The sequence below is a fragment of the Mya arenaria genome, chromosome 17, assembly GCF_026914265.1.
Source record: "Mya arenaria isolate MELC-2E11 chromosome 17, ASM2691426v1".
NCBI lineage: Eukaryota > Metazoa > Mollusca > Bivalvia > Myida > Myidae > Mya > Mya arenaria.
In genome coordinates this window covers 55,012,998-55,040,353 of record NC_069138.1, presented here as the reverse complement: position 1 = coordinate 55,040,353, position 27,356 = coordinate 55,012,998, and the positions used below count along the sequence as shown (strand labels likewise).

The 27,356-nt window shown below is 36.0% G+C and overlaps 1 protein-coding gene and 1 long non-coding RNA gene across 2 annotated transcripts; both read left to right on the top strand.

The window, feature by feature from the left end:
• The first annotated feature begins 1,677 nt into the window (after window positions 1–1,677).
• Window positions 1,678–3,123, top strand: LOC128222694 (uncharacterized). The gene is made up of 3 exons (XR_008259207.1): window positions 1,678–1,702; window positions 2,015–2,170; window positions 2,939–3,123. It is a non-coding gene; the product is annotated as an uncharacterized LOC128222694 (long non-coding RNA).
• Window positions 3,124–5,172: 2,049 nt separating this feature from the next.
• Window positions 5,173–27,182, top strand: LOC128224815 (A disintegrin and metalloproteinase with thrombospondin motifs 19-like). The gene is made up of 17 exons (XM_052934876.1): window positions 5,173–5,273; window positions 11,475–11,562; window positions 12,049–12,145; window positions 17,770–17,847; window positions 18,663–18,814; window positions 19,103–19,143; window positions 19,468–19,573; window positions 20,006–20,158; window positions 20,488–20,632; window positions 21,398–21,514; window positions 22,007–22,058; window positions 23,370–23,611; window positions 24,650–24,781; window positions 25,028–25,079; window positions 25,663–25,815; window positions 26,085–26,222; window positions 26,986–27,182. Exons 1-17 carry the CDS (start codon window positions 5,246–5,248, stop codon window positions 27,099–27,101), a joined length of 1,890 nt encoding a protein of 629 aa, XP_052790836.1. The 5' UTR covers window positions 5,173–5,245; the 3' UTR covers window positions 27,102–27,182.
• Window positions 27,183–27,356: the final 174 nt, after the last annotated feature.

Here is a 27,356-nt window from a genome sequence, read left to right as displayed (position 1 = left end):
CCGTGAGGCGGAAATGCTGTATGACATGTTTACATCCGGGCACTTCCTCGAATACACAAGCCACTGCCCCACCGTCGCATTCGGTTACAACTCACAGTGGGTCATCGTCAACTAGTGCAGTGACGGATGTTGACGGTTTCTGTGCGAATCAGTATGGAGCAGGGTCGTTCTTTTGCAGAGTAAGCATGTTATGTTTAATTATTAAAGTATTTCGTCTGCGTACTGTATTCGAAGCATGTGTATCCCATTAGTTAGGAGTAAGGTCGCAGTTTATTTCAATTATTTGCAATGTTAAATCGATAACTAATGCAGGTTATAGGAGAAAAATATGTATTCGGATTGTCGTCTGCAACATAACTGTACGTATTTAATCATTTCATGGAAGTGGTATGACCCCGTCGGAAATAGCTAAACGGGATAGGCAAACAACATGATAAACTCGTTGATGACAATTATACGATAATACCGCACAAGATAATGTCAGCAATGAACGAATCATTAATTACAGACAGACCAGAAAGGCATTGTTTTTTGGACTATTTGTCAAATTAAAAAATGTGTTTTGCTTACGTTGGGAAAAAACTTCGTGCCAATGCATGTATTCATTCGAAGGATCAGTATATATGCAGTAGTAATGTTTTGGGTGTATCTGCACCTATAGTAAAATATTAGATCCTAATATCAAGGAATCCGATCCATTGATAAGAATTTCAGATGACTGATGACCTCATGCAATTTAAGTTCCATTTGAGTGGGATGTTGGTGTAAAATGGAAAATGGAAAATGTAATATATTTACAGACAACGTTAGAAGATGTTTTTTTTCTTCATATATTTCAAAATAGACAGTTTATTTCCCATTTCACTTATAGTATACGATCTGTAATAACCATATATGTGGTGTTATTTCGGTCAGTGCTTTAAGTATTACTAAGCAGCAAGCAAATACCTTTCAAATGATACTTAAATTATATGGGATCACCAGGCATCACAAGTTATTCAGAGAACTAGCATATGTGTGGGTCGAATTTCTTAAATACCTCTCTCTTGATTGTGACAAGCACCGAACGCTACATAAGGCTTGTATCCGTTTGGATGCAGGATCTGGTTAATGTTTCAACAATGAGAGCTTTATACGAAAAATGGTACACCCAACGACTTGAGCATTACATTCCTAGTCTTGATAAAAATTAAATGAATTTCGTTTACAGACAGTTACCCGGTATGACAATGTCCAGTATTCAGATATAGTTTGCGAACGACACCATCTGTATTGCCACTACACAGATGGTTCTAACAGTTGCCATGGGGCCACCGCTCCCGAGAAGACAGTCTGTGGAAATAAAAAGGTAGCTCAAATCCGTACATTTAACTGCTTGAGTTTTGGTTCTGTTATCGTCTGTGATAACTATGTAATATATTTCAATAGTGTCTTTTGTTGTTGTTTTTATTGCGTTTTTGTCATGGTTCGTAACGCTAGCTGGGACAAGGCATGTGATTATTGTCGCTTTATTGCAAGAATTGAACTATTTGGGCGCTCTTACTTCGAACTTACGTAAAAAAAATGAAAATATTATTAGATATTTTCGAACTGAATTTCTAATACTATAATTGTCACTATTGTTTATTAGGTTACTTTCTATAATTTCAGTGGTGCATCAACGGTCAATGTGTTCATGACAAAACTGCGCCCTCCGTTCCAGGTATTTGACAACATTGAAAACTTTATACACTGTATGTTTTAAGGAGACAACATTCACTATTCAAATTAACCTGTTAATAGCTATTCATTCAGGGCTGATCCAATTCCGGGTGATGTGAAAGTTTTGTGTATAACAGTTGACATGACCGTGTCTTTAATAATCAGATGTCCGGTATTTGAAAAAAATAAGATGGTGTTTTAACCAACTTTTAGATGACTGTACGATGACGGAGGAGCAACTACACGTGTGTCCGGAAACACGTGTGTTTTGATACAAAATGAACAGTACATTAAAGATTACTAATTGTTTCAGATGACTGCCCGTACGGTGACCAGCCCGGTGTAGTCACTAACGGGTACACCTGTGCTCAGATCGGTACGGACGCCCACAAACACAGGTGCTATGATGCTCACACCAAAAAGCGGTGCTGTGCCTCGTGTGCTGCTGTTGCAAACAATGCTAGATCAGGTTGGTATAATTCTCAGTTTTGTGCTAGTTAAGCCTTTGGTGTATTTGTTTGATTTAAAATCATTTTTCTACTGTTTTTTTTTATGAAACCTAAAGGAATATATGCTACACTATAAACAGTTAAGGGAGTTTTCTTCAGTGATTACCGTACCCTATTTCCAGGCAGAAACGAAAGAAACTGTTTCTTTGCTCCTTTTTTGCGCCACAATCCTAAGAACAATACATAATCTGGTTTTACATTACCTTTATTGACATGGAATAAGTCTTGAAAAGACGCCATTGATTTGTCGACAAATCGGGCAGGCTACAACTTGAAATTTAACGATAATTTTCTATTTTTCGCGATGTTATATTTTTCAAAACGAAAAAGTTGAAATTATGTTGATGCGTCGATAATCGTCGATAATTATCAGTTATAAAAGTAGAAAGAAATATTGAAATACATATTTGTATGATCAGGAGAGATATCTTCCTAATGTCACCATGAGCTGAAATGGTTTTGTTAAAACTTCAGTAGCTTCGTCATTGTCTGGGAATAACTGCTATATTTTGAAATGTTTTCTGACACTTTCTTCCCGATCAAATTCATTTTGTAAAACTTGTGTTGAATGATGGAGACGGTGAGATACATTCACGTCCTACTCCTATAATTACTATGCCCACTACAACGGTGACTTAAACGTTGCTTAAAATCTGCTACAGTTCAGGCGTTGTTGGGAAATAATAACTTTCATTCCAGTGATACCAAAGTCGTTACACTATTTACAGGCTGCGAATGGGGAGACGAATCCACGACCTGCCATCATAACTCATGCTCCCACTACAACGCCGACAAGCTACGGAGGTGTTGTCAGACCTGCGGTGGAACTGCCATAGTCGGGAAATAATGTTTTACCGGGCTGTAACACATCGAGTTGTATGAGTACTAGAAATAAAATAAACAACCGCAGCTATGTTGTCGTTATTGTGTCTCTTATTGTTAAATTGTTATTATCAAACGTTGAACTCCCACTTTTGTTATACACTATTTTGATAATACCTTAAATGCATAGGATGAATCCCGTATGTCACAAGGGAGGACAATTATTGATAATAATGTCCTTTGTATGTTCTGGTTGTTTTTTCCAAAACATCAATTGTTTTATTTTTGAACAGATGAATGAATTAATAACAACATTGCATGTCCAATTTTTGTTGTTGAATTTGTTTGTTTTTGTTGTTGTTGTTGTTGTGGGTTTTTTTTTTGTTTTTTTTGTTGTTGTTTTTTTTTTTGGGGGGGGGGGGGTGCAGTAAGTATGGAATATATTTGTTCATTCTTAAATTAAATCTTAACAGAACGAAATCGCCAATGAATACAATCATCAGCAAGAAAGAAATATAATTTTCTTCGTGTTTGAATTTATGAAGAAGAAGAAAATTATTATCCTTGATTTGATGTAACGTCCAGTAGGTGGCGTGATATTAGTTCTACATGGGTGTTTTAGGCGCTAAATAGCTTCCCTCCGACACAGACATATAAACACGTGCAGCAAAGCATACCTTTTTTTACAATTATTTCTCTAAAACAAATGGACGTAACGACCAGAAGAACTCCCATCATATGTATATCGGCAGTCTCTTTTGAGCAATATACTAGATGTGACAGGAACGAAAATAAACGAACGTAAACGGACACTTTCGGTCATTTACGCGTAAATTAAACGATCTGCTCTATGTATTTTGGTTAGATTCAACAGTGCTGGAATCTCCCGGGACTACGAACGTGAAGCAAAGTCAGCTTTGTAAGTATGTAAGAGGACATAGTTTAGGTAATGGAATTAAAGTTAAGCAATGCAAACGACATATGCAATTTAAACACTTAACAGGTATAATGTATTGTTATTTGGAGGCACTAAAACTAAAAAGTGTTTGTTTTTACTATTGATCAAATACTGAAATATGTGGTTAAGTGAGCTGGCGTAAAAAAACTCTTACACCTGCCTGATATTTCATGTATAATACTATGTCGTGTTTCACTTTGATATTTTAATAGTCTGAATCTGAATCTAGAATTAGCCTTCAGGCCCCAATCTCTCGAAGTCTCTTATAACAGGATTAAGCTAAGCTCACATTTTTTCTTTCTCAATAATTTGCATAATATTTAATTAGTTAAGAATTTTTAAACTTTAGAAAGGAATTATCTTTATAATAATTACAATCAACCATTTTTCTTTTATCCACATTCATCTTAAGTATGTATTTTGACTAATTGAAATACGTTACTGTTTTCAAGCTTAAGAAGTTTCGAAAAATCGTGGCCAGACCGTTGGTAGACATGCGTGGTCATGGGAGTTTCAAGCATGGTAAATTTTGCCGATGAATCTAAGAAGTAAATCGTCATCTTTCACTCAGAGTATTCGTGGGTGTCCGTTTGAGTTCGTTTATTTCCGTACTATTCGGATCTGGTAACTTATTTCCGTCGTGACCTACAGCATTGTAGAATTTTACGAACTGTATGATTGTGCGAGGGCTTATTTTATCTATAATATAACTAGTTTGACCGATATAAATCAGAATGTGCAAATATCAATGAATACGTGCTTTATAACGATTTGATGATTAATTACTGAAATAAATATTCAAGAAGAAATCATCACTTTTTTATTGATAGAATGATGACTAACACAATATAGTTGAGATTCAAAATGTTTTTTCATTGTTTTACTGTTTGTTTGTTTTGTTTTTATCTCTGTTTGATATGTATTTGATCAATTAATCCGTGTCGTCGTCGTTGTCAACGTTGTGTTAATGTTTTTATTAAAAATTATGATTAATTTGAAAAATAGCTATTCAGTTCATTAACATTTACTGTATTTGATTCATATAAGTATAAAGCTCCCTTTAGCTCCGATAAAGGTTCAATTATCGCAAATTCAAAACATTGCTAACTAGTTAGAACTGGAACAAATTTAGTACACGCCTTATCATTTTAACTGTGTCTTGGTTCAAAATAATGTCCTACTTTTGGTCAATGTAATAGTTACAGTCGATATAAGTTAAGAAATAAAGCAGACCACGTCGTGTGCTCCTTGAATCATGTGGTTATTGGTTATTTTGCTATTCGGTAGGTCATATTATTAATGTGTATTGATACATGGATTTTATGCACTACAATGCGCAAAAAGTCATGTAACTAACTCTTCTCTTTTTTCAATTCATATTTTCAAAGTATTTCAATCTGATTCACCAATTTACACATCCTGTGAAATTTTTAGATCCATATTCAACATTTCTTTTCGAAAAATACCTGGAAGTAATGTACGTGCACTTATGTTATATAATAAATGCAGTTCATATTTTATGATAATATTGATTTAAGATGGAAACATGTCGCGTTAAGGTTACACACCACCATTGTTATTCCCTATATAATTCAATGTAAAATTATAATTTTCAGACAACAATTAAAGGCATTTCGAGCGAATGCAGGCTATGATAACCACATATATTCTTAAAGTACAAGCTTTAAATTACGTTTTAAGCCAATAAAAGGGGGGGGGGTCAAGTTATTCCTAAGAAAAATCACTCCACTTGAAAAACAAACTCTAAAAATTGCACCGTCCGCCATGACAGATCTTCCAAAATCACCTTTCAACTATAGGGCAGCGGTTTATGCTTTAATCTCTACTCTAAATGATAAATCAAGCAAGAATAGATACTTAAGGTATAAACGTTTCATGAATAATGATAGTTTTGATTTACAGTGTATTGAGCATGTGAAAACATGTCTATCAATCATAAGAACTTTTTTTTATTGAGTACATATGACGTATTGGTGACGTCATTCCTTAAATGAAATACTCAAATAGTAGAATGCTGCAATTGAGATAAACCTTATAGTGCTGCAAATGGATAAGAATATCTCGCCTATTTCTTGGACTAACCGGTCTGTGTCTTTAAACAAGGGTTTCTATATATATATCAATGTAACGGACTAAGTCTGTAGTTAATGAAAATGCACGTTGCAGTTGTGAAAACAGTTGTACAACATGCTATCCAAGATGGCGTCCAAGATGGCCGCCGAAAATCATTGTTTTGAATATAACTGTCTTTATAACCAAAAACAAAATAATTTTCTGTCAATTTAGTGATATCAATTAAATCTTACAATCAATACATTCACATAAATTAGATAAAAACTTGCAATCAATGGTTAGCTAATGATTGCACCATTTTATTCATATAAATGGAGATAATCCGCTACTAATAAAAGATTATTTTAACAAATGAAAAAGACTTAAATATTAAAATAATTGCACCATTTATTTCAATTTGTTACAAAATGCTTGTACTAAATGGATATCAAATAAATCTAGAATTATTATTTAATTAGCAATTAAGTTTATAGAGAAATAAATGTTTAATTATCATGTCTGATAAAGCTAAACTGCATTTATTATCAGAACATGATCAGCAATTGGAATTGTATTTGTCACTGAAATATCCTTTAAAACTAGTACAACAGAGAATTTATATGGCATTTAAGAAATAACCAAGTATCAGTAATGTTTAAACTAATACAACTTTCAACATACTGGAGCCCAGCATCCCCATAAAGATACCCGATTCCTGCAATTTATACAGAAATTAACAGGTGCATTCCTTCTTTATCAGGTATAATTCCTTGTAATTCATCTTGGTTACACCAAAAAATATTCTAATGGTTTTGCAAGCAGACCCATATCGAAGATTACCGAGGCATAGTGTTGTCCTAAGGCATTCATGCACTCTTTCAATCGCAACAGTACAGTTTATATCGTACTATAATCAGTTGGTGTTGCCATGATTATGGGGATATTGTGATAGCTTTTTCTGCTACATAATTATACATTGTCGCACATTAATACATAGTATTTATAGAGAATTTTATAGCTGATATTTAATTATTAATTGTACTTCTATTTATAAATTCTTAATTATATTTTATCACATCTTTCAAGGCTTTTTTAATTAAAATAATAATTTTTATTTCATACAAGTGTGTACATGAATTATGAAATATACTATCAGTGTAAATTATTAACCTTGGACGTTATTTTTGCCGAAATTACTATTTGTTGATCTTCCTCGGAATCTGCCTGTCAGCTCTGACCTTCAGTGAAACCAGCATATATGTCATGGCATTTGTCGTGCCCTTGCCTTCAGTTGTTTTTTTCGTTGTGATCCCAGTTGTCTGCTACCCCTACAACAAGTTGGCCACCATCACGTTTAAGTTATGCATTGTGTTTTGATTGCATGTTTAGCAGCAGAGGAGAGAAACATTCTGAGTTCCGAATATGAAATTATGTACCCTAGACTTGTCATATCTTCAATTAAGTGGCGGCTTCCAAATTCATTACACAAGTGCACTGTAAGTCCAAGTTGCTTTGGTGAATGAACTGAAGTGACTAAACTTGTTAAAGCACAGGCAAGTGATAGGAGTTTAACTTCTTGTTTACCATTTGGAATTTCAGTAGCATTTTCATAGTCCTTAGAATTTGCCATCCAACTTATCATTTTGTATAAGAGAGGATCAACAAACTTCTTCTGAGATGACAGACACATTTCATCAACAGAAAAATATTCAACATCTAGTGTTTCAGTATTTCGCAAGATGAGTCTTCTTAATACACCAACAGTATTGTGAACTGTATATATGCTTTCATCAGTAGCTAGGTCAATTTCAATGTCCTCATCACTGGCATAATGAAAACTTTGTTCCAACTCTTTGTAATCTCTCAAAGCTTCTCCTAGATTAACATCTTTTTGAGCAAACTAAGTCTGATTTACCATTTTGATACACAAATGTCAATTCAGGCCATACATCTTGGAGAAGAATTTTGAAGTAAAAGTTTCTGTATGTTTCTACATCATTACCAAAGTCTTCTCTTGCAACTTCAATAAATATTTTCCTCAATTCAGTAAGTTTGTAAACCTTCTTTTGTGTCATGATGGAATCTGCATACTCTTCTTTTAATTTAAATGCTCCGATCTATATCTAAATTTCTGAGCAATGTTGCTGTTAATTTGGTCTATCTTTAGGTAAGTGTCATACTATTTGGGTTGACAGCCTTTCTTTCGGTAATAGCGAGCCTCCATAGCCACAAGATCCCCATTTGAAACACTTCTAAGCCTATTTATCAAAGAATAATCATTCTTTATTTCTGATGTTTTCAGGACTTTTGACTATGTACTTGAGACATTTGACGTTTCTACTATGGACCAACTCCTTCCTGATCTTTGATTATTTGCGTCCCTTATTGTATCACACTTTTCACCACGCATGAAACATTGTGACCTCCAGTCAAGTGCAATTGAGGATGATCTTCTTGTTATTGTTACATTTTCATTGTTATTTATTTCAGGATCAGTTTTTTTTTTCAGACATATATGAAAATGATTGATGGCACAGGCTTTTATATGTTGCTCTACAATTATGATGATAACGTAAAGGAAGTGAGCCATCTTTTATGAATTATTGATTGGCCAAAATCTGGCTGCCTATAAAATCGCTTCTTGCTTAACATGATTGGAAAATAGTGTCATGTTAGGGTTAGGGTTGGGGTTAGGGATTAGGGTTACTCTTTTTTTTGAAAAAAGATAAGTGTTTAACTTTATTTCTGGTAATTTTTATGAAAATTGTGCTAAAAATGTACTGCAATTGTATTAAAAAATGTCATTATTGTTTAGGTGAAATATCAAAATTAGTCTATCGGAATAATAATGTGTCCATCATCTGAATGTTAAGAGTATTTAAAAACCATAAATGCTTACCAACAACAGCAATAACATATACCTGGTACACCAAAATAACAGTTTTAATGGTTTAGAAATGTATCCGGTAACTATTGCTTGTCCGAATACTATTCAAATTCAATGGCTTTTTTTTTTTTTTTAAAAGATAAGTGTATAACTTTATTTCTGGTAATTTTTATGAAAATTGTATTAAAAATGTACTGCAATTGTATTAAAAAATATCATTATTGTTTAGGTGAAATATCAAAATTAGTCTATCGGAATAATAATGTGTTTCATTTTTATGTGGGAAAAACCTTTAATTAAACAAAATATAAGCTGTTTATAATGAAAATTCAAAATGACTATTTTATAAAACTTACCTTAGTCAAAAAGATGTTCCATTTTCTTCATTTCTTTGGTGAAAATACATAAAAATGTAATGTTATTGAACAATGGCCTTCTGTTGTTGACATATAAACCATGACAAATGTTTGACAAAGGACAGCAACTCTTTAACTTTAAAACATTTTACTGTCATGGTATGCCATTGCATGCGTAATTGCATGCATCAATTACACTTTTAAATTAGAAGACTTATCTAAAAGTTGTTTTTATAATATATCTCAGTTAACTTTGCTTAAGTTAAACGTTTTATTGTACTCTTTCAGACATATTAACTTTATTTGAAATTTAGTCCGGTCTATTTCTGCAAGAAATCTTAGTTATTATGGGTTGAGTTCTATAATTTTAACACAATAATGTGTTCCTGTTACCAATATTATGTATTAAATAAACTTTTTATGGTATTCTGACTTTATTAACTGCTTTTTCTAGTCATTATGAATATGTAGGCAATAGTTGAAGCTTCTCATAATTTATGGCGGCCATCTTGGACGCCATGTTAAAAACACAATGTTGCACCACTGTGTTCGCAACTGCAACATGCATTTTTGTAAACTACAGACTTAGCCTGTTGTTTTGATATATAGAAATCTGTGTTTACAGACACAGACCGGTATGGTGTCGGATTTACCAACATATTTGCAGGACTATTAAGTGTAGTATATTGGCGCAAACGATCTAGTAAATGCACATGCATGACTTGATGTGCCAAACAAATATTTTAATGAGCTCCTGTAAAATTATGTCAAAGTCAGTTACAGTACAGTTACAGTATAAATTTCGAATTAACAATTGGAGGGTCACCTTTTCAACGCTTGCGTCAATCTAACAAAACTACTTCATAAAACGGAGTACAACGTTTAACTTGAGTATTCCTTTCAATTGTGTGTTTGGTTTTTTTCTCCTGCTTTGTCATACAAACATTTAATCATTTAATGATAAAGATAATATCAATTTCACATTAGCGATATTGTGAGCTGAAAGCTAAATGAATCATTGTCAAGTCCGTTTCCTAAATAGAAACCAGTACTGGTATCCTAAGAAACAGCACGCGAAGGTACCCCTGGTTGGGATCGGACCTACAACCTTTTGGGTGAAAGGCAGATGCCTCTATCACTAGATCATTGCCACACTGGCGGGGATCGAACCTACAACCTCTTGTGTGAGGGGCGGACACCTTTTCCATTAGACCACTATCACCATGGTGGGGATCGAACCCACAACCTCTTGTGTGAGGGGCGGACACCTTTTCCATAAGACCACTGTCACCATGGTGGGGATCGAACCTACAACCTCTTGAGTGAGGGGCGGACATCTTTTCCATTAGACCACTGTCACCATGGTGGGGATCGAACCTACAACCTCTTGTGTGAGGGGCGGACACCTTTTCCATAAGACCACTGTCACCATGGTGGGGATCGAACCTACAACCTCTTGAGTGAGGGGCGGACACCTTTTCCATTAGACCACTGTCACCATGGTGGGGATCGAACCTACAACCTCTTGAGTGAGGGGCGGACACCTTTTCCATAAGACCACTGTCACCATAGTAGGGATCGTACGTACAAGCTCTTGAGTGAGGGGTGGACACCTTTTCCATAAGACAACTGTCACCATGGTGGGGATCGAACCTACAACCTCTTGAGTGAGGGGCGGACACCTTTTCCATAAGACCACTGTCACCATGGTAGGGATCGTACGTACAACCTCTTGAGTGAGGGGCGGACACCTTTTCTATAAGACCACTGTCACCATGGTGGGGATCGATCCTACAACCTCTTGAGTGAGGGGCAGACACCTTTTCCATAAGACCACTGTCACCATGGTGGGGAACGAACCTACAACCTCTTGAGTGAGGTGCGGACAGTTATGTCACTAAACTACTGCCACTCTAGTGGGCATCGAACCTATAACCTCTTAGGTGAGGGGAGGACATCTATACCACTGGACTGGACCTCTCTCACACTCTTAAAGGTTTATGGCAACATATTATTTCACATTGCAATGTTTCTGCTGTTTAATTGGAATGAGATTTGCAATCAATTTATTGAAATGGAAAGTTCAGAGACAACCCTAAATGCCCAGATACATTGTTAACAGGCATCAAAACCAAAGAGAAGGTAAAGCATTTTATTATTCCTTCAAGGGTCATTGACGGCAAGTCATGTTGAAAGGGCTGTACCTCATCTTCAACTTGAATTGTTGGTAGTTGTGGATTACAAAGCCTTTGACAAGTACGTTATTGTTTTTATTTTTACTTTACAAATTGAAAGCAGAAACTTTCGAAGCCTACTTTTTAGAAATGGCATTTTTTAGGACAAAAATCTCTTTTAAATCCTTCTAACAAAGTTTATTCATTATCGTTTAATTATTCAGTGTTTTAGCGAACACGATGTCATCAAATATCGCCAGTTTGGTCAAAGCTAGTCTTAACCTTTAGTAATTGGTTAACATTTATCCAATAATAACTGTTAGCCAATCTAAACGTTTAAATTGCAAACTCACCAAACGATGACCGATGGAGAATTTATCCAAGTTTTACATAATTTGATGCAGTTAATCATCTCATTCACTGCGGACATCCAAACGCATCTGAGCTATATGTATTTGTATTACTAACAAACACTAACGTAGAATGTTCAATACTGCCAATTAACTATTACAACATAACCTTATTGTTATTTTAGTGACCTTGTGTTATTCATATTTTCATATGTCAGGTGGTATCAACTCACCCCGTCAACAGACTCTCATTCAACGCGTGTCTCGAATGCAGTCAACGATGCTAAAACATACGTTTCTTCCTTGATCCACTCGGTGAGTCAATTGTTTTTATCATACGATACATGTATTTATTATTATTGCGGTATAGGATTATTAAAGTACTATTAGGTATAGGTCTGGTTACTCGTGCGTAAATCAGGAGTTTTCCTCGTGCATTTACTGAACTGAATTGGTTATTCGACGCTAAGACGGGATAGAGAAAACATAGCAAAATTGTCAAATCTCGAGTTTGTTCTTAATCTTTGGTATTCACTACGGGAAGATGTCATTTGACTCTGCGGGAATAAATGACCAAGATCAGCTTGAGTTTAGCCATAGGCAGCTTTCGTCTATTTCCTTGGTCCAGTCTATCCAGCCGGAAGACAGTAGCAGGAGACCGGAAGTACAACATGGCAAGGAGCCGGTTTGCACATCTCGTGGCAGGGACTCGGAGACCTTGAATGATAGAGACCCTGGAGCAAGTTACAGCGGAGATAAAGATCGTATGGAGCGGAGGCCAGCACCAGCGGCATCCTTTGGATACCCGGGACGTCCTTCCGGCGCGGGGCCCATCTTCCCCTCACGGCCCTTGGCTACGGGCATGCGGGATCTTTTTCGGACCTACAGTCCCTATCAGGACCAGTATCAACCCCAGCAACCTTATTCTAGAACGCCAGATAAAGTCATCTGCTTCGCATATGGAAAGCGGGGTCACTTCCGGCGCGAGTGCGAGTGGCTATCCAGACTGAACCAGTCAGCCAACCGTGATGTCAAGCCCACAGGAGCAAACTCAGCCACTAAATGATGAGTATTTATTCAATATTTGTATTCAAGATCATTGTTTTGAGTTTGAATCTGATTCTCCCATCAAAACATCTTTGGTTAAAGGCAGCCTTAAAACAATGTACACTATTGGAAGACTATTGGCACAAACCCTGATATAATAGATGTTATTGAAAACGGCTATTCCTTTCATTTCAATGCCGGATACATCGTTTTCAAAAAATAATCAGTCAGCTCTTTCAAATATTGAATTTGTTAAAGAATCTATTGATGACAAGGTAAAATCGGTTTTATAGAACAAACAGATTTTCCACCTCACCTCATGTAATCAGTCCTTTAAGTGTTTATGTAAACAAATCGGGTAAGAAACGACTTATTTTAGATCTCAGAATAGTAAATAAATATATTTGGAAGGAAAAGATGACATTTGAAGATTGGAAAGTAGGAGTCGAATATTTTGGAAAAGACTCGTATTGTTACAAATTTGATTTGTCTAAAGGTTATTATCATATCGATATATTCCCAGAACATAAAACATTTCTGGGTTTCAGTTTAGAAGGAAAATACTACTGCTACTCTGTGGTTGCTTTCGGTTTGTCGAGCACTCCTTTTATTTTCAGTAAGGCATTGTGCGAAATGGATATGTTCTGGAGATTCAACGGTATCAAAATTGTTATGTTTCTTGATGATGGGTGGGGGACCAACAAGAGTTGCGATTTAGCTACACGCGATGCAATATTTGTGAAAGATAGCCTCAATCAGGCAGGGCTTATTATGAATGATGAAAAGTCAATCTGGTTACCGGTTCAAAGTCTAGAGTGGATTGGCTTGTTGTGGAATAGCATTGACTACTTTATTAGCATTCCAGGACGTAGAATTTAAGATTTTGAAATGTTGCTTTTGGAATTTTTAAATTCGCTTCCTATTGTTTCTGCTAGGAGTTTAGCGAAGTGCATCGGGAAAGTAATTTCTATGATGCCGGTTATTGGCAATATTGCACGGCTTATGACTAGATTTATGTACATTCAAATTTGTTCAAGGACTAGTTGGGATTTCCCATTCAGTTTAGAAATAGACTGTCCGTGTATTTCTGAGATTATATTCTGGCTCGAACATGTAGACAATTTAAATTACAGAACATTGGGTAAATGCACTGCTGTAGATACGCTAGAAGTGTATTCTGATGCTAGTAGTTTCGCATGTGGAGCGCATATTGTCAATATGCCAGGTTTTGTATTTCACGACATGTGGTTAGAAGATGACAAGGATAAAAATTCAACTTTACGAGAAATGAAGGCTGTATTTTTGGCACTGAGAGCGTATGGACATTCTTTAGCAAATCATAAGGTGAAATGGTTCGCAGATTCTCAACTTTGTGTTCTTGTTATCAAGGGTGGCAGCCCCATTTTAGAGTTACAGGAATTAGATCTGAATGTGTTTAGACTTTGTTTACAAAACAAGATTGATCTCGATATTCAATGGGTCCCTATGGATTTGCAAATTGCTGATGATATCAGTAAATATAGGAATACTGATGAATGGGAGGTTACACCTCAGTTTTTCGGGTATATGAATAGGATATGGGGACCGTTTACAGTGGACAGATTTGCTAATTATAGTAATAGGAAAATACATAGATTCAATTCTAAGTTTCATGATTTTGAAACTGAGGCAGTCGATGCATTCACACAGAATTGGGCCGGTGAAAACAATTGGTTAGTCCCGCCTATTTATCTAGTAAATAAAGCTGTATTTCATTTAATTGCTTGTTCTGCACATGGAACTTTAGTTGTTCCTAAAAGGCCAACTTTGTTTGAAGCAAACTGCCAGAAGAGAGATTTTGTACTGGAGGTTTTGGAGTTTGATAAATGGCAATCAATATTTGATAGCAGGGGTGATAGCGTATTTAGTTCTAGACGTTTCTCTAGCAAAGTTCTAGCTATTCGTCTTTAATGGCCAGTATTTTAATGTATACTAGACTGCATAAGTAATAAGTAAATTGTGCTTAGTTGTGTTTTTTAGCTTGTGTGATGCACACGATTATGAATTATGGAGAGGAAATGTATAACTTTTCGAGGAAAAGTATATCAAAGATAGTAATGACTATACATGACTCAGCATTGAGTTGGAGGTGTTTACACTGGTTATGCTTATTATTGTAAGCGTTTAATGCTCATGAAGGAAGCGAAAAATATTTTAAATTTGTATTTGCTAATTGTAAAACAGCGTTTTCTGTATATATACATTGATGTTTAAAAAGCACCGTTTATAAAGATCATGATCTTAATATCTATTGTGGCATAAAGGACGATGAAAAGTATAAGAAAGAAAATTGTGAAAATACATGATATGAGTGTGTGTGTGTTGTTTCCCCTACGTTATCGGCATTAATTTCGTTTACTCGGCCTGTCGAGCCGGAGTGCCCATTTGTACCTGGTACAAATGAAGTCGTGTACTGTACACGAAGATTATAAGAAATATGTTTTGAATGGTATATGTGTATGTGAAAGGAAAAATTAATAATTATACACAAAAAGGTGTTATTATGTTATTATATTATACATTTGACAGATGCATTCAAGGTTGGACATTGGAGGAATTTTCACCAAGAATGTCTGTCCGATGATCTCAAAAAACATCATGTTAATTTACAAACGCTGGTGAAACTGTCAAAATCAGATAACACTTACAAACAATACAATTGTTATTTTAAATCGTTTAGCCAGTGGTGCAAAAAATATTATTTTAAACCGCTTCCAGCTTCCGATTATCATGTTGCACTTTTTCTTTCATCCATGAAAGATTCTTCACCGTCAGCGTCAAAAGTGAACGCTATTACTTATAGTATTTCGTGGGCTCATAAAGTTTCAGGGTTTTCTGACCCTTGTAATACAAATCTAGTAAGTTGTACCAAAAATGGTCTGTTGCGAGATTCTGGCAGGCCGATTCAGCAAAAATCTGAAATTTCTAAAGATTTGCTTAAACTTATTGCTCATTTCGGAAATACAACCAATATCTTGGATTTAAGATTCATTTGCATGTGTTTAGTAAGTTTTGCAGGTTTTTTGAGATTTATTGAGCTTTCACATATTAAAAGGTCTGATCTTAAGATTTTTTCTTATTGTGCAGAAATTTTTATTTCTTCTAGTAAAACAGATCAGTGCAAAGCTGGCGAAAAGGTGATCATTTCTAGAACAGGAAAATGTTCTTGTCCAGTTTCTTTCCTTGAGAAATTTCTGTTTGAAGCTGAAATTAATGATAAATCATGTGATTACATCTCGTAAATTGAATAAGCATATTCTTTGCCCGGAAAAACCTATTTCTTACAATAGAGCCAGGGAAATTTTGATAACAAATCAAAAAGCTGTCGGTATTGATAGTAAACAATATGGTTTACATTCGTTTCGTTCGGGTGGGGCCACAGCAGCGGTTGCAAATGGTGTATCAGAGAGATTGCTTAAAAAGCATGGACGTTGGAAGTCCGACAGTGCTAAGGGCAGATATGTTAGAGATTCGGTACGAGTCAAAATGAGTGTATCGAAAAATCTAGGCATTTAGATTATTCATTTTTTCTTTGTATTTGACAAGTATTGAAATTATTTCATTTATTTCGAAATCATGTTAAGGATGGTTTGTTTACAAATATGACGAGAATGGTATTTAGTGTATTGTAAAACGAATAATGTTATACGAAGTATTCGTATGTTTATGTAAAAAGAATTCTTTTTCTTAGTCACTTGCGATGATCTGTAGATCTTTAGTTTAACTGGAGCAAATGTATAATTTGTTTTCTTTTGTTTTAAAAAACATATAGTAAAAGATTCACCGTTCTTTTTCTTTCGATTAAAGTATCCCGTCTGTAGCACACCTACACATGTGTTCGTTTTATTTTATTATCCTTAAGGTAAATATTAAATTATTTATGTTTGGCATGGAATATAATGAAATAGAAAACATAATACAATTCATGTTTTAATTCAAAGTGCTTTAAGTGAGCTTTAACTAGTATACGCTATTATCCTTTAGGTTGTTCTTGTGTTTATTTTGTTTATGATTCTTACAGTACTAAAGCATATATACTCATTAGTGCTATGTGTTTATTATTGGAAATAATCCCCAATACGTATTATATCCGTTTGAATAAAATCACAGTTCTTTTGTTCGAGTGCTTTTAATCTGTAGGAATTTATATGAATATTAAATGTTCATTGGTATGCCCGTACAGTATAACGATGACATTATAAGTGGATGTATTGTAAATGAGTTTGTTGAACAGTTCAGGGAAGAATGAGTGCACAACACTAGTTTGCTTATACATTATATGTCTTAATATATCATACAACAGAAAAAAAAAATAATAATAATCATAGGGAAAACAACAAAAAAGAGTAAAAGAGCAGATTTATCGCAAGAATACGATGTTTGTCTTCTGTTACTTATCAGTGCAGTGTTTTGAAGAAAAAAGAAAACAGTTTGGTTCTGGATTAATAGATACCGCTATGTTGTATGAATATGTTGTTGTTGTTTTTGCGCAGAAGTCAGTTTCCAAATTATATGCTCTGCATGGGTTTCAAAATAGCTGTTTCTTCGATTTAAAGGTTTGTTAATAGCTACTAGTATCAGGTACAATCTTTTATATTGCATAGTGAATGATCTGTTGTTAGAATTAAGAAAAATGACATCGATCATAGCTACAGCACATTTATTAGCAAAACAAATTCTTTCAAGCAGTTGTGTCACTGTGGTATAAACGAGGACTTGCAAAAAGGTATGTACAGTGGAGTGGTGAATCGAGGGCGAAGATTGTACACATAGATGAAGACGGAAGAAAGGGTTACGGGTATTTGATTATAAGATAGTGCATGCATGTGATCTTTATATTTTTTCACTTTCAGAGTAACAATGTCTACAAAAGTCTTCGGAGTCATCAGATATACATCACACTGAAACTGGTCGATGTTTTGGTCATGACGGTAATCAATTAATGTAGAATACTAGTTTACCGACCTCTAGAAACTAACGAATACATAAATGAGGTGCTCAGAACCAGCTCATTTAGCTAATGATTGTATTTTTTAAATCGTTAACTCTGCGAATCAATTCATCATCAGCTGAACGGTGTTCATTCCAAGTCAGAAGGTGTTGGCTTTGCTACTAATCCCATCCTATTCCAGGTTACTGACCATTAAATAAATTTCCTATATATTATGCAGTGAAATAACCTGTATGCCAGCTAACTTAAACTCATTTTTGGTAGTTAACAACCATCAACACCATATATGTAATGAAAGTTCCAGTGGTGTTCTTAACCAATAAGAAAAGGAAGGACAAACAATGCAGTTGCATGTTCAATGATTATTGTTCTACTTTTGGTATTTTTTCCACGCAAATAAACACACTCTTATTTTTTCTTTCGGACAAAAGTGTTCCAAATTAAAAAAAGATATCTTTTTCATGACCAAGGATACTCCGTGGACAGAAAGTGTTAATGTGAATGATTGAAATGCAAGAAACATAAGTGTATGATACAGAACCAAACAGCTGCCTCCGGCTTACTTTAATAGTTTCCTTTAGCCTTTGCTGTGTAAAGGCGACATTGACATTGAAAATAAAATCGCAATTTTGAGCTATTTATCACGCCATAATACAACTTATCATGAGTCCACCACACTGTAGTCAACTCTTCATACTTCGTCATAAACTATCGTCATGCTAACAAGCATCGGGTATGTCGTGAAACCTCGATACTTTAACATTAAATTTTGCCATGTTCGATTTCACTTCTTAGACTGCTGCGGATTCCCCGTGGACTGAACATGTGAAAGTGAGTGGTAACAATGGGTATGTCGTTGAGCCTAGAGACGTACTTCCGCTGTTCCAACAAAAGGCCATAGAGCTTCAGCAGACGGCACCCCATGACCACACTATGCTTATGACATTGTAAGTTTGTAGTATAGAACATTTAACTATACGCATCATTATTCGAAGGAGCACAATCGTGAGCACATCTTATTTGTTTAAATGATGTTTCAAAGTAATACGAAATTCTGTATAACGGGTACAAACGATTGTCGTTACCATGACAATAATGTTTTAAAGACATAAAAGACATAGCAATTACCATGACAATAATGTTTTAAAGACATACACGACATAGCAATTACCATGACAATAATGTTTTAAAGAAAGAAACGTCATAATAATTCGCATAAAATCTGAATATTCCAGGTACCCCCTGCACTACAATGGGAGCAGTTCTACTTTCTCTGGTATTAATTTTAGATTGTTCATTTGTTTATCATATTTTCAATTAATCAAACAGGGTGGAAACTTAGACTTTTTAATTTAAAGAAAAAACAAATGAAAACACAGATGTAGGTCTGTAAAGAGTACAGTATAAATGCAATTAATACTGAAAAACGAAATACGTGTGAAATATCGATTTCAGTGGCTTATGATCTTCCCTTTCTTTTTTATACGTTAAGAGATAAAAGCGGTTCATATGGACAACCACTCTTAGTTCAATAACAAAAAAACACACTTATACTTAAACGGCCTATGACTTCCTGTTATATTAACAATATAACTTTCAGGTTACGCCTACACACAGGCAGAGTGTAAGGCCAAGAGTGTTTCCGTTGTCCAGGACAACGAGGACTTCTACACTGCGCAGTTGATGGCTCACGAGATTGGACACAGGTTTCAAAAAAAATACGTAATGTTAAACTGCAGAAAAAACAACACACGCACATACACACGCACACACATGCAAACACAATATAAATCTTACCTAAGCTTTAAGTATCAAAATTGACAACAGTGCATCCGTTAAGTAAAATGCGCTTCATGAGGAAGCTCTAAAGAAAATTGTGTTGTCAATGTAAAAGGTCACAGAACCATTCTTGTCGTATTATTTAACCTTGCATGTAAATAAAATAAATGCTTTAGAGGGCAATATGTACGTTCGACATGTTTTGTAAAACAAAATCCATAACAGCTGGAAGCTGTCGGCGGGACAAAATGAATGGCTGGAATGGCGTTTTTCCCCACTTGCGGTTTGGACCCATATAACGAGCACTCTTGGTTTATATTTTACACCATTTTCGTGTACATCAACCATGATTGTTTCAGCCTGGGATGTGAGCATGACGGCAATGGAAACTCTTGTCCCACAAACGCAGGTTACGCCATGGAGGCAAACTTTATCCTCGCAAACAAGAAAAAGTGGATATTTTCCTCGTGCTCTGTGACGTACATTAGGAATTATCTAGACTTCCTGAAGACGTATGCATTCAGATAAATGCTATTTTGAATATATAAATTGTGTTAACAATATCTGTAATCACACTTTTTATACCAATTATGTTTAAAACAGTTTGTGTTCCATGATTTATGTTGTCGTTATTGTTTTAATTTACCTTTTTATCCTAAAACTACATAGATACCTCATTAATGATATATATGTGTCATCAACATTCCCTAATTTGTTGAGTGATAAAACTTAAAGTTTGCGAATAAATAGCCATCTCCTAAGATAGACATTTGTATTAAATGCACTAAAATGAATTACTAGTTTGAATTATTATATACAATTATAATGCTGTGTTTTGCAGTCACCACACGAACTGTCTTAATTATATAAACAATAACAATGTTCCCGCGGCGATTACAACAGCAGCCCATCAGTGGTACGGCCAGGTGTACAATCTTGATGAACAGTGCAGAATGCATTACGGTCCCACGTCCTACCTTTGTAGGGTAAGAATTGCTTTGTAGTTTCATAAAAAAACGCAATAAAAAAGCAACCTTTTAGATGTAATAAACGACAATGTATGAACTGTACGACCAGGTGTAAAATCTAGGTCAGGAATGCAGACTGCCTTTTGGTTTCGCAGCCTTTGTAGGTCAAATGATCATCCAATGGGATGTCGCAAACACATTATGCATACTATTATCTTTTTATGCAGTGTTTCAATCAATTTTTATTAGAAGTTTTTAAAACCTCAGATGGATTGAACATGTTGTCAATAACATTATATCTTTTAAACGTGCAATAAGCAACAATATCAACCCTTCAATAGTACTACTTCGTTTAAGCGGTTGACATTTCAATTTTATGCACCAGTCAATTGTAACCATGGCCCCCAGGTCCGGGGAATAGCGGGTACTTTGACTCTGGGTAAAATCCCCAGCAAATATCCCCGCGCCCAAGGGACCCTAGGTAAGGCCCATTCCCCGCTATTTTTTGCGCGAAGTCAAAATCACCGCATTCACCCGGCACTGCGGGTCAACCTGGTAGGTAAAATCACGGCCCATTTCCCCGGCTATCCCCGATATACCCCAGGACCTGGGTGGGGGGAGGATGTGGTTACAATTGACTGGTGCATTATAAGGTACTGTGTAAAATGGCAGTGTGATAGTGACGATATGTTCAAGAACGAGCATATTTCTCAAATTTGACTTTCTCACCTTGGAAAGGATCGATAAGCGGTGGCCTTGTATGTAAATAAATGATGTTTTCAGGATCAGTATAATGGAGATTACACCGGCTTGTGTTTGAAAATGTTCTGCCATGATCCAGTGAAGAGGGGCTGTTATTATCTGGACGGAGGGGACGGCACACCTTGTGGTGACAGAAAGGTAATAATGCAATGACGTTGTACCTAGATCTGATTTTGGACCGATTCATAAAATATAAAAGACGAAAATATATTCCCTTTAAAACAAAAACTATTAACAATCCTTTCTACGTTAAGACTTATGTAAAAAAAAAACTACAGAAACAAGCTCAGTAGCCAATAGTTTAAACATAAACCCCGTTTAATGGCACAGGGTAAACGCCAAAGACATAGAACGAAAAATCAACAACAAAAATATCGCAAACAAGAAACATGGTACAACACAGCACAAACCTCCACAAACAGCACAGGGCATATATACTGTATAAAACCTAGGTATGTTAATCAAGGATTGTTAGGTACCGCCTCTCCTCTTTTATGAAACACGGACTTGGTCTGTTACTTTGTGTATGTTTGATAGTTTCTATATATAAACGAATCCCACAACGAGTAGCTATAACCCGTATAATAACACATGTCGACTCTGAGCGATTTCTGTATGTTTGTATTGCAGTGGTGTATGTCAAATGAGTGCATAGCAAGTACACACGTTACGGGGGTCTCAGGTAGGTAGTATCATAATGGCAACACCTGTTAGAATTGCATTATAGCCCATAATTGGTTCTAATTGCATGGTGGCCCATCGTTGGTTCTAATTGCATGGTGGCCCATCGTTGGTTCTAATTGCATGGTGGCCCATCGTTGGTTGTAATTATACTGTGGCCCATCGTTGGTTCTAATTATACTGTGGCCCATCGTTGGTTGTAATTGAATGGTGGCCCATCGTTGGTTCTCATTATACTGTGGCCCATCGTTGGTTGTAATCGAATGGTGGCCCATCGTTGGTTCTAATTGCATGGTGGCCCATCGTTGGTTCTAATTGCATGGTGGCCCATCGTTGGTTCTTATTGCATTGTGGCCCATCGTTGGTTCTAATTGCATGGTGGCCCATCGTTGGTTCTAATTGCATAGTGGCCCATCGTTGGTTCTAATTATACTGTGGCCCATCGTTGGTTCTAATTGCATGGTGGCCCATCGTTGGTTCTAATTTAAGTGTGGCCCATCGTTGGTTCTAAATGCATTATGGCCCATCGTTGGTTGTAATTGAATGGTGGCCCATCGTTGGTTCTAATTTCATTATGGCCCATCGTTGGTTGTAATTGAAGTGTGGCCCATCGTTGGTTCTAAATGCATTATGGCCCATCATTGGTTGTAATTGAATGGTGACCGATCGTTGGTTCTAATTTCATTATGGCCAATCGTTGGTTGTAATTGAAGTGTGGCCCATCATTGATTCTAATTGCATTATGGGCCATCGTTGGTTGTAATTGAATGGTGGCCGATCGTTGGTTCTAATTGCATGGTGGCCCATCGTTGGTTCTAATTTCATTATGGCCCATCGTTGGTTCTTATTGCATTGTGGCCCATCGTTGGTTCTAATTGCATGGTGGCCCATCGTTGGTTCTAATTGCATGGTGGCCCATCGTTGGTTCTAATTGCATGGTGGCCCATCGTTGGTTCTAATTGCATGGTGGCCCATCGTTTGCGCTTCTCCCTGTAGTGTAGCTTTTGACATAATGAAGATGTTTTGTCACAAAGTCAATCCCGTTGTTTTAATAAAACTTTTTTTACTTAACATTCACATATTGCACATTTTTATTTTTCAATAACGTGAAAATGAAAATGGCCTATTTGGCCAATGTATGTACAAAGTTACACAATTTTAAGTCCTGCTGCACATTATAGTTGACCGTAAAAAATACCTTTGTAGCTACCATCAATCAGCTTTAAAGAAATATTTATTTTTTCTAAACAACTCATTAATGGCATGCTAGCGGAATGTGCCTTTTATGAAATACCAATAATTAAACATGTAGATACCTGTGCAGCGGGCGATCAACCAGGAGTCGTTTACAATGGGAGAACATGCGAACAAATACGTATATCCCATCACAGTGATTGTTCAAGGAGTGAAGTCAAACGTATGTGTTGCAATGCGTGCAGCTCAAACCCAGTCACCACAGCCACGCCAAACATCGTCACACAAACGTATTCGGCTAGTACTGATATTGACGGACAGTGTGTGAACAAGCACGGTGCTGGTTCATTTCTTTGTAGGGTAGGTTGTTTGACAATATACAAGTCCGATAAAGTATAGTTTTATGATATTGTAAATTTAAACATGCCAATTATTGGCACTATATTTTGATGATACATGAATATGTCAGATTATATTTGTCTGCTCCTTTGCAATCATTTTGTTTATGTAAATCTGAGTTTCTGTTATATGTGAATTGGTTGGAGGCCTTAAAGCACATCATATAAGTTGAATATTAAGGGGGAGCTGAGTGTAGGAAAGTACTGGGAAGGGGGGGGGGGCGTAAATAAATGTTATAGTGTTATATGGGAGGGTGGAGATAAATGCAATGAATTAGTAATTATACCACGAAGACTACAGGGACTGGCCCGGTAGTCAGAACATCAAATTTAAACCATGTTTAGAGGCATGAGGTAAGTACCATAACGACACTGAACGAAAGACACAAGCGATATTGGTATACAATAGTATAATAATAACTACAATAGCCAGGCTGTGAGTTGTTACTTTCAGAGGGAAGAAATAATGTGGAAAAGTGGTTACACATTTATCAAAAGGAAAATACATGCTTCTATGATTATCTAACGTTTTGTGTTAAGAATGCCGGGTGTGTTTTTAAAATGATTCAATATAATAGCCAAATATTTGCCTAATTGACGAAGTGTTTGTTCATTGTTTTCATTCATTAGAGATTCGAAACTAAGACTGTTTGTGTTTCTTTGGAATCGCTCTGGAATTTGCTTTTTTCGTAATTGATTAAAAAATACTTTTGAATAAGTAATAAAATTCGTCTCCGACCTCTACAGAGTTACAAACATTGCAAATTATATCACGAAACAACTGACCACACACGAATCGAAATAGCTTTACCGATAACTGATTGGAAATACCGCATTGAAACGGTCAGTGAAACACGAGTTCACAGGAGCATTAGACAATTATACCATCGTATGAGACAGAATTGTCTTACCTGATGTGAACCTGTACATGTAAATAACATTTTGAAAAACCTTTTTATAGTTTTATTCATTTATAATGTTGTTCCACAAACAATTCAAGGGTGCAACAGCGTATGATGGTAAAGCTTACTCAGAAGTGATATGTGGTGACGTACAGTGCCACGACACGACAAGGGACAACTGGTGTCTGTCCTCAGTCGCTGATGACCGCACTTCTTGTGGCAACAGAAAGGTAAATGTTGTTGTTGTTGTTTTTGTTGTTGTTTTATTTTGACACCTGAATATGTACCAAAGTAAGTCATAGTTATTAAATCACTTCTGAAATTTATGTTTCAGTTTTAGTTAGTTGCCTCAATTTAATAGTACCAGCCACATCGATAGTAACACCATACTAGTATGTAATAAAATAACACAGTTTCGATGTAAATGTATGCGCAATATTGTCTTAGTGCATTTGGGGTTGTTTGAACTGTTACAGTGGTGTATACGCGGAACATGCGTCCATGACAACTCCGCCCCGTCCGTTCCTGGTATGTTAATGTACATTTTAATTTGAACAGATTCCATCGGTAAACACTATAGTTGATCCAAAGTTACTATAACGTTTTTCATAAAGTTTGAATTTAACGAAATATTATGAAATCTCAATTTTCAAGAATCGTAACAAGAATCGCCTGTTGTCATTTCCAAGTTAGTTCTCATCTGCATGTGTGTTCAGTTATGGCTGCGGCCAACGGTAACAATGTGATTCCCCGCTTGCAGTGTAAGCGTTGCGATTCAACAGGGGTACAAAAACAAAACAGTTAGCTTACGTGAGCGAATGTTAGCCTTGAACTCAGTGCTGATCTGAGTTCTAATTAGAATAAGTAATGGTAAAAATGCGCTATCTCTGCCCCCTTCAAATGATTTAACCTGTAATTTAACCAATACTGTATTCATCCATACAGATAAAACGATGTATGGAGTAACCTTCTCAACTTTTTGAACTTCACAATTATTATTTCAATCTAAATCAAATACGTATTATATTCAACCCATAAGGCAGCATGTGTATAACTATAAGGTCTACACTGTAATGTAAAGTATATGTATCTCAACAATTTAACCATATAGACAATTGCCCCTGGGGTGACCAAAAAGGCGTGGCGTCCTATGGAATGACGTGTGCCCAGATTGCGCAGCCGCAGCATCACTGGAGATGCTACGACACATTCACACAGAAAGTCTGTTGCGCCTCATGCAATGCAGCTAGAAGAAGTGTATCCGGTAGTTTACATTTCTATATAAGAACCCGGCTGTAATAAGTAAGAAAGTGTGTTTTGCTGGTCAATGGTGTCAGTGGTTGTTTGTTAATCATTCTTACCCTATGGCATTAAGTCAAATTAAGGTTAGTATAATTGTGAAATATAGTGTCTCTACAGTGTCCCATTTTAAAAGTTTGTTTTAGTTCTCATTTCTGCATGTATTGTATCTATGTACGGATTAAACTTTTCTATCAAATGATGGCAAAATGTATAAAAAAAAGTACACTCCAGGCTGTGAATTCGGCGACAAGAGTGACTGGTGTCAGACCAGTATTGACTCACAGGCGGTCAAAAGGATGTGTTACTATGGAGATAATGTACACCTGTGTTGTGAAAGTTGCTCGCATTATAGAAACGCAGCCCATGTCGGTAAGACACCAATCTATAAGGAAGAAATTTGTCTTCATTTTAAATGACCATCACGATATCCAAGCGCATTACTTCAGTTCGGAATGATAAGTTTATCAGCGTACACTTTTGTATCTTTGTTGTATTTGCTACCTTTTAACAAGCAATACTAACATGTGTTGAGTCCACAACATAGTTTAATCAAATACCAGTAACTTCATAATAAATGCGCTTTATTTTGCTTTTTTTAACAATGATGTATTAGGGACAGATCTAGATTTTTGAGTAAAACGTTACGCAATTTGAGGCCTGCAGCTCTGAACATGCGTCCCTACCTATAATATATATTCTTCAAATGTTGGTAGGAGGGCTTAGGAGATCTCCCGCATGAACTTGTTGGTTCTTTTTAATCTCTAATGATGTGTTAGTGTATATTTTGTATTTTTTTCTCCGAAATTTACCGAAACAGTTAAAGTTGGTCCATGCAACCACCGCCCCTAAATCCGCTAGTGAGTATGGAATTATTCGTTTTAAGCCCAAAGTGAATTCCACTTTTTACGCTGAACGTTTCTTGCAAACTACACACGGTGGCTACTTCTTGTTGTCGATCAATACTATCTGTGCTGCACTTTAAGGGAGATCACTGCTTTTGTGATTGCATTTTATGCCCCAAATTGATTGACCAACAATTGATATTTAACGTAAGTTTTATAGCCTGGGTTTGTTTGTCTGTGCGTTTTTACTTTTGATTTATGTACTGCAACTAGGGTATTTTCTGCTGTAGGTTGCGAGTACGGGGACAGAATCAGTACCTGCCAACATTCCCAATGCTCCACCTATGACACTGACACCAGAAACAAGTGTTGTGAAACCTGCCAAGCAACAACCATCGTGGGTTAAGACGAGCATGATTTATTTCTGAATTTATCTTGGAAATATTGGTGTGAGTTTCATGCCAATAAACCATATAACATGTTTCAACAGGTCGTATGTTAAGACGAGCGTTCCCTTTTTGTTTGTGTGTTTGATTTAGTCACTTCTCACGTTTTTTGGACATGTACTACGCGTTAAATTAAGGTAAGTAAGACCGTAGTAAAGAATGATGCAATCTGAAACTGATTCTCAAAAACATTAAGTGAAATAAGAAGGAACTGT

What these genes read in the sequence shown, in the direction of transcription:
- LOC128224815 (XM_052934876.1), top strand. Translation starts at nt 5,246, where the DNA reads ATGTGGTTATTGGTTATTTTGCTATTCG. An exon ending in TCGATGTTTTGGTCATGACG is followed by an intron (nt 17,848 to 18,662) that starts GTAATCAATTAA and finishes TTCACTTCTTAG; the next exon opens with ACTGCTGCGGATTCCCCGTG. An exon ending in TAGAAACGCAGCCCATGTCG is followed by an intron (nt 26,223 to 26,985) that starts GTAAGACACCAA and finishes TTTCTGCTGTAG; the next exon opens with GTTGCGAGTACGGGGACAGA.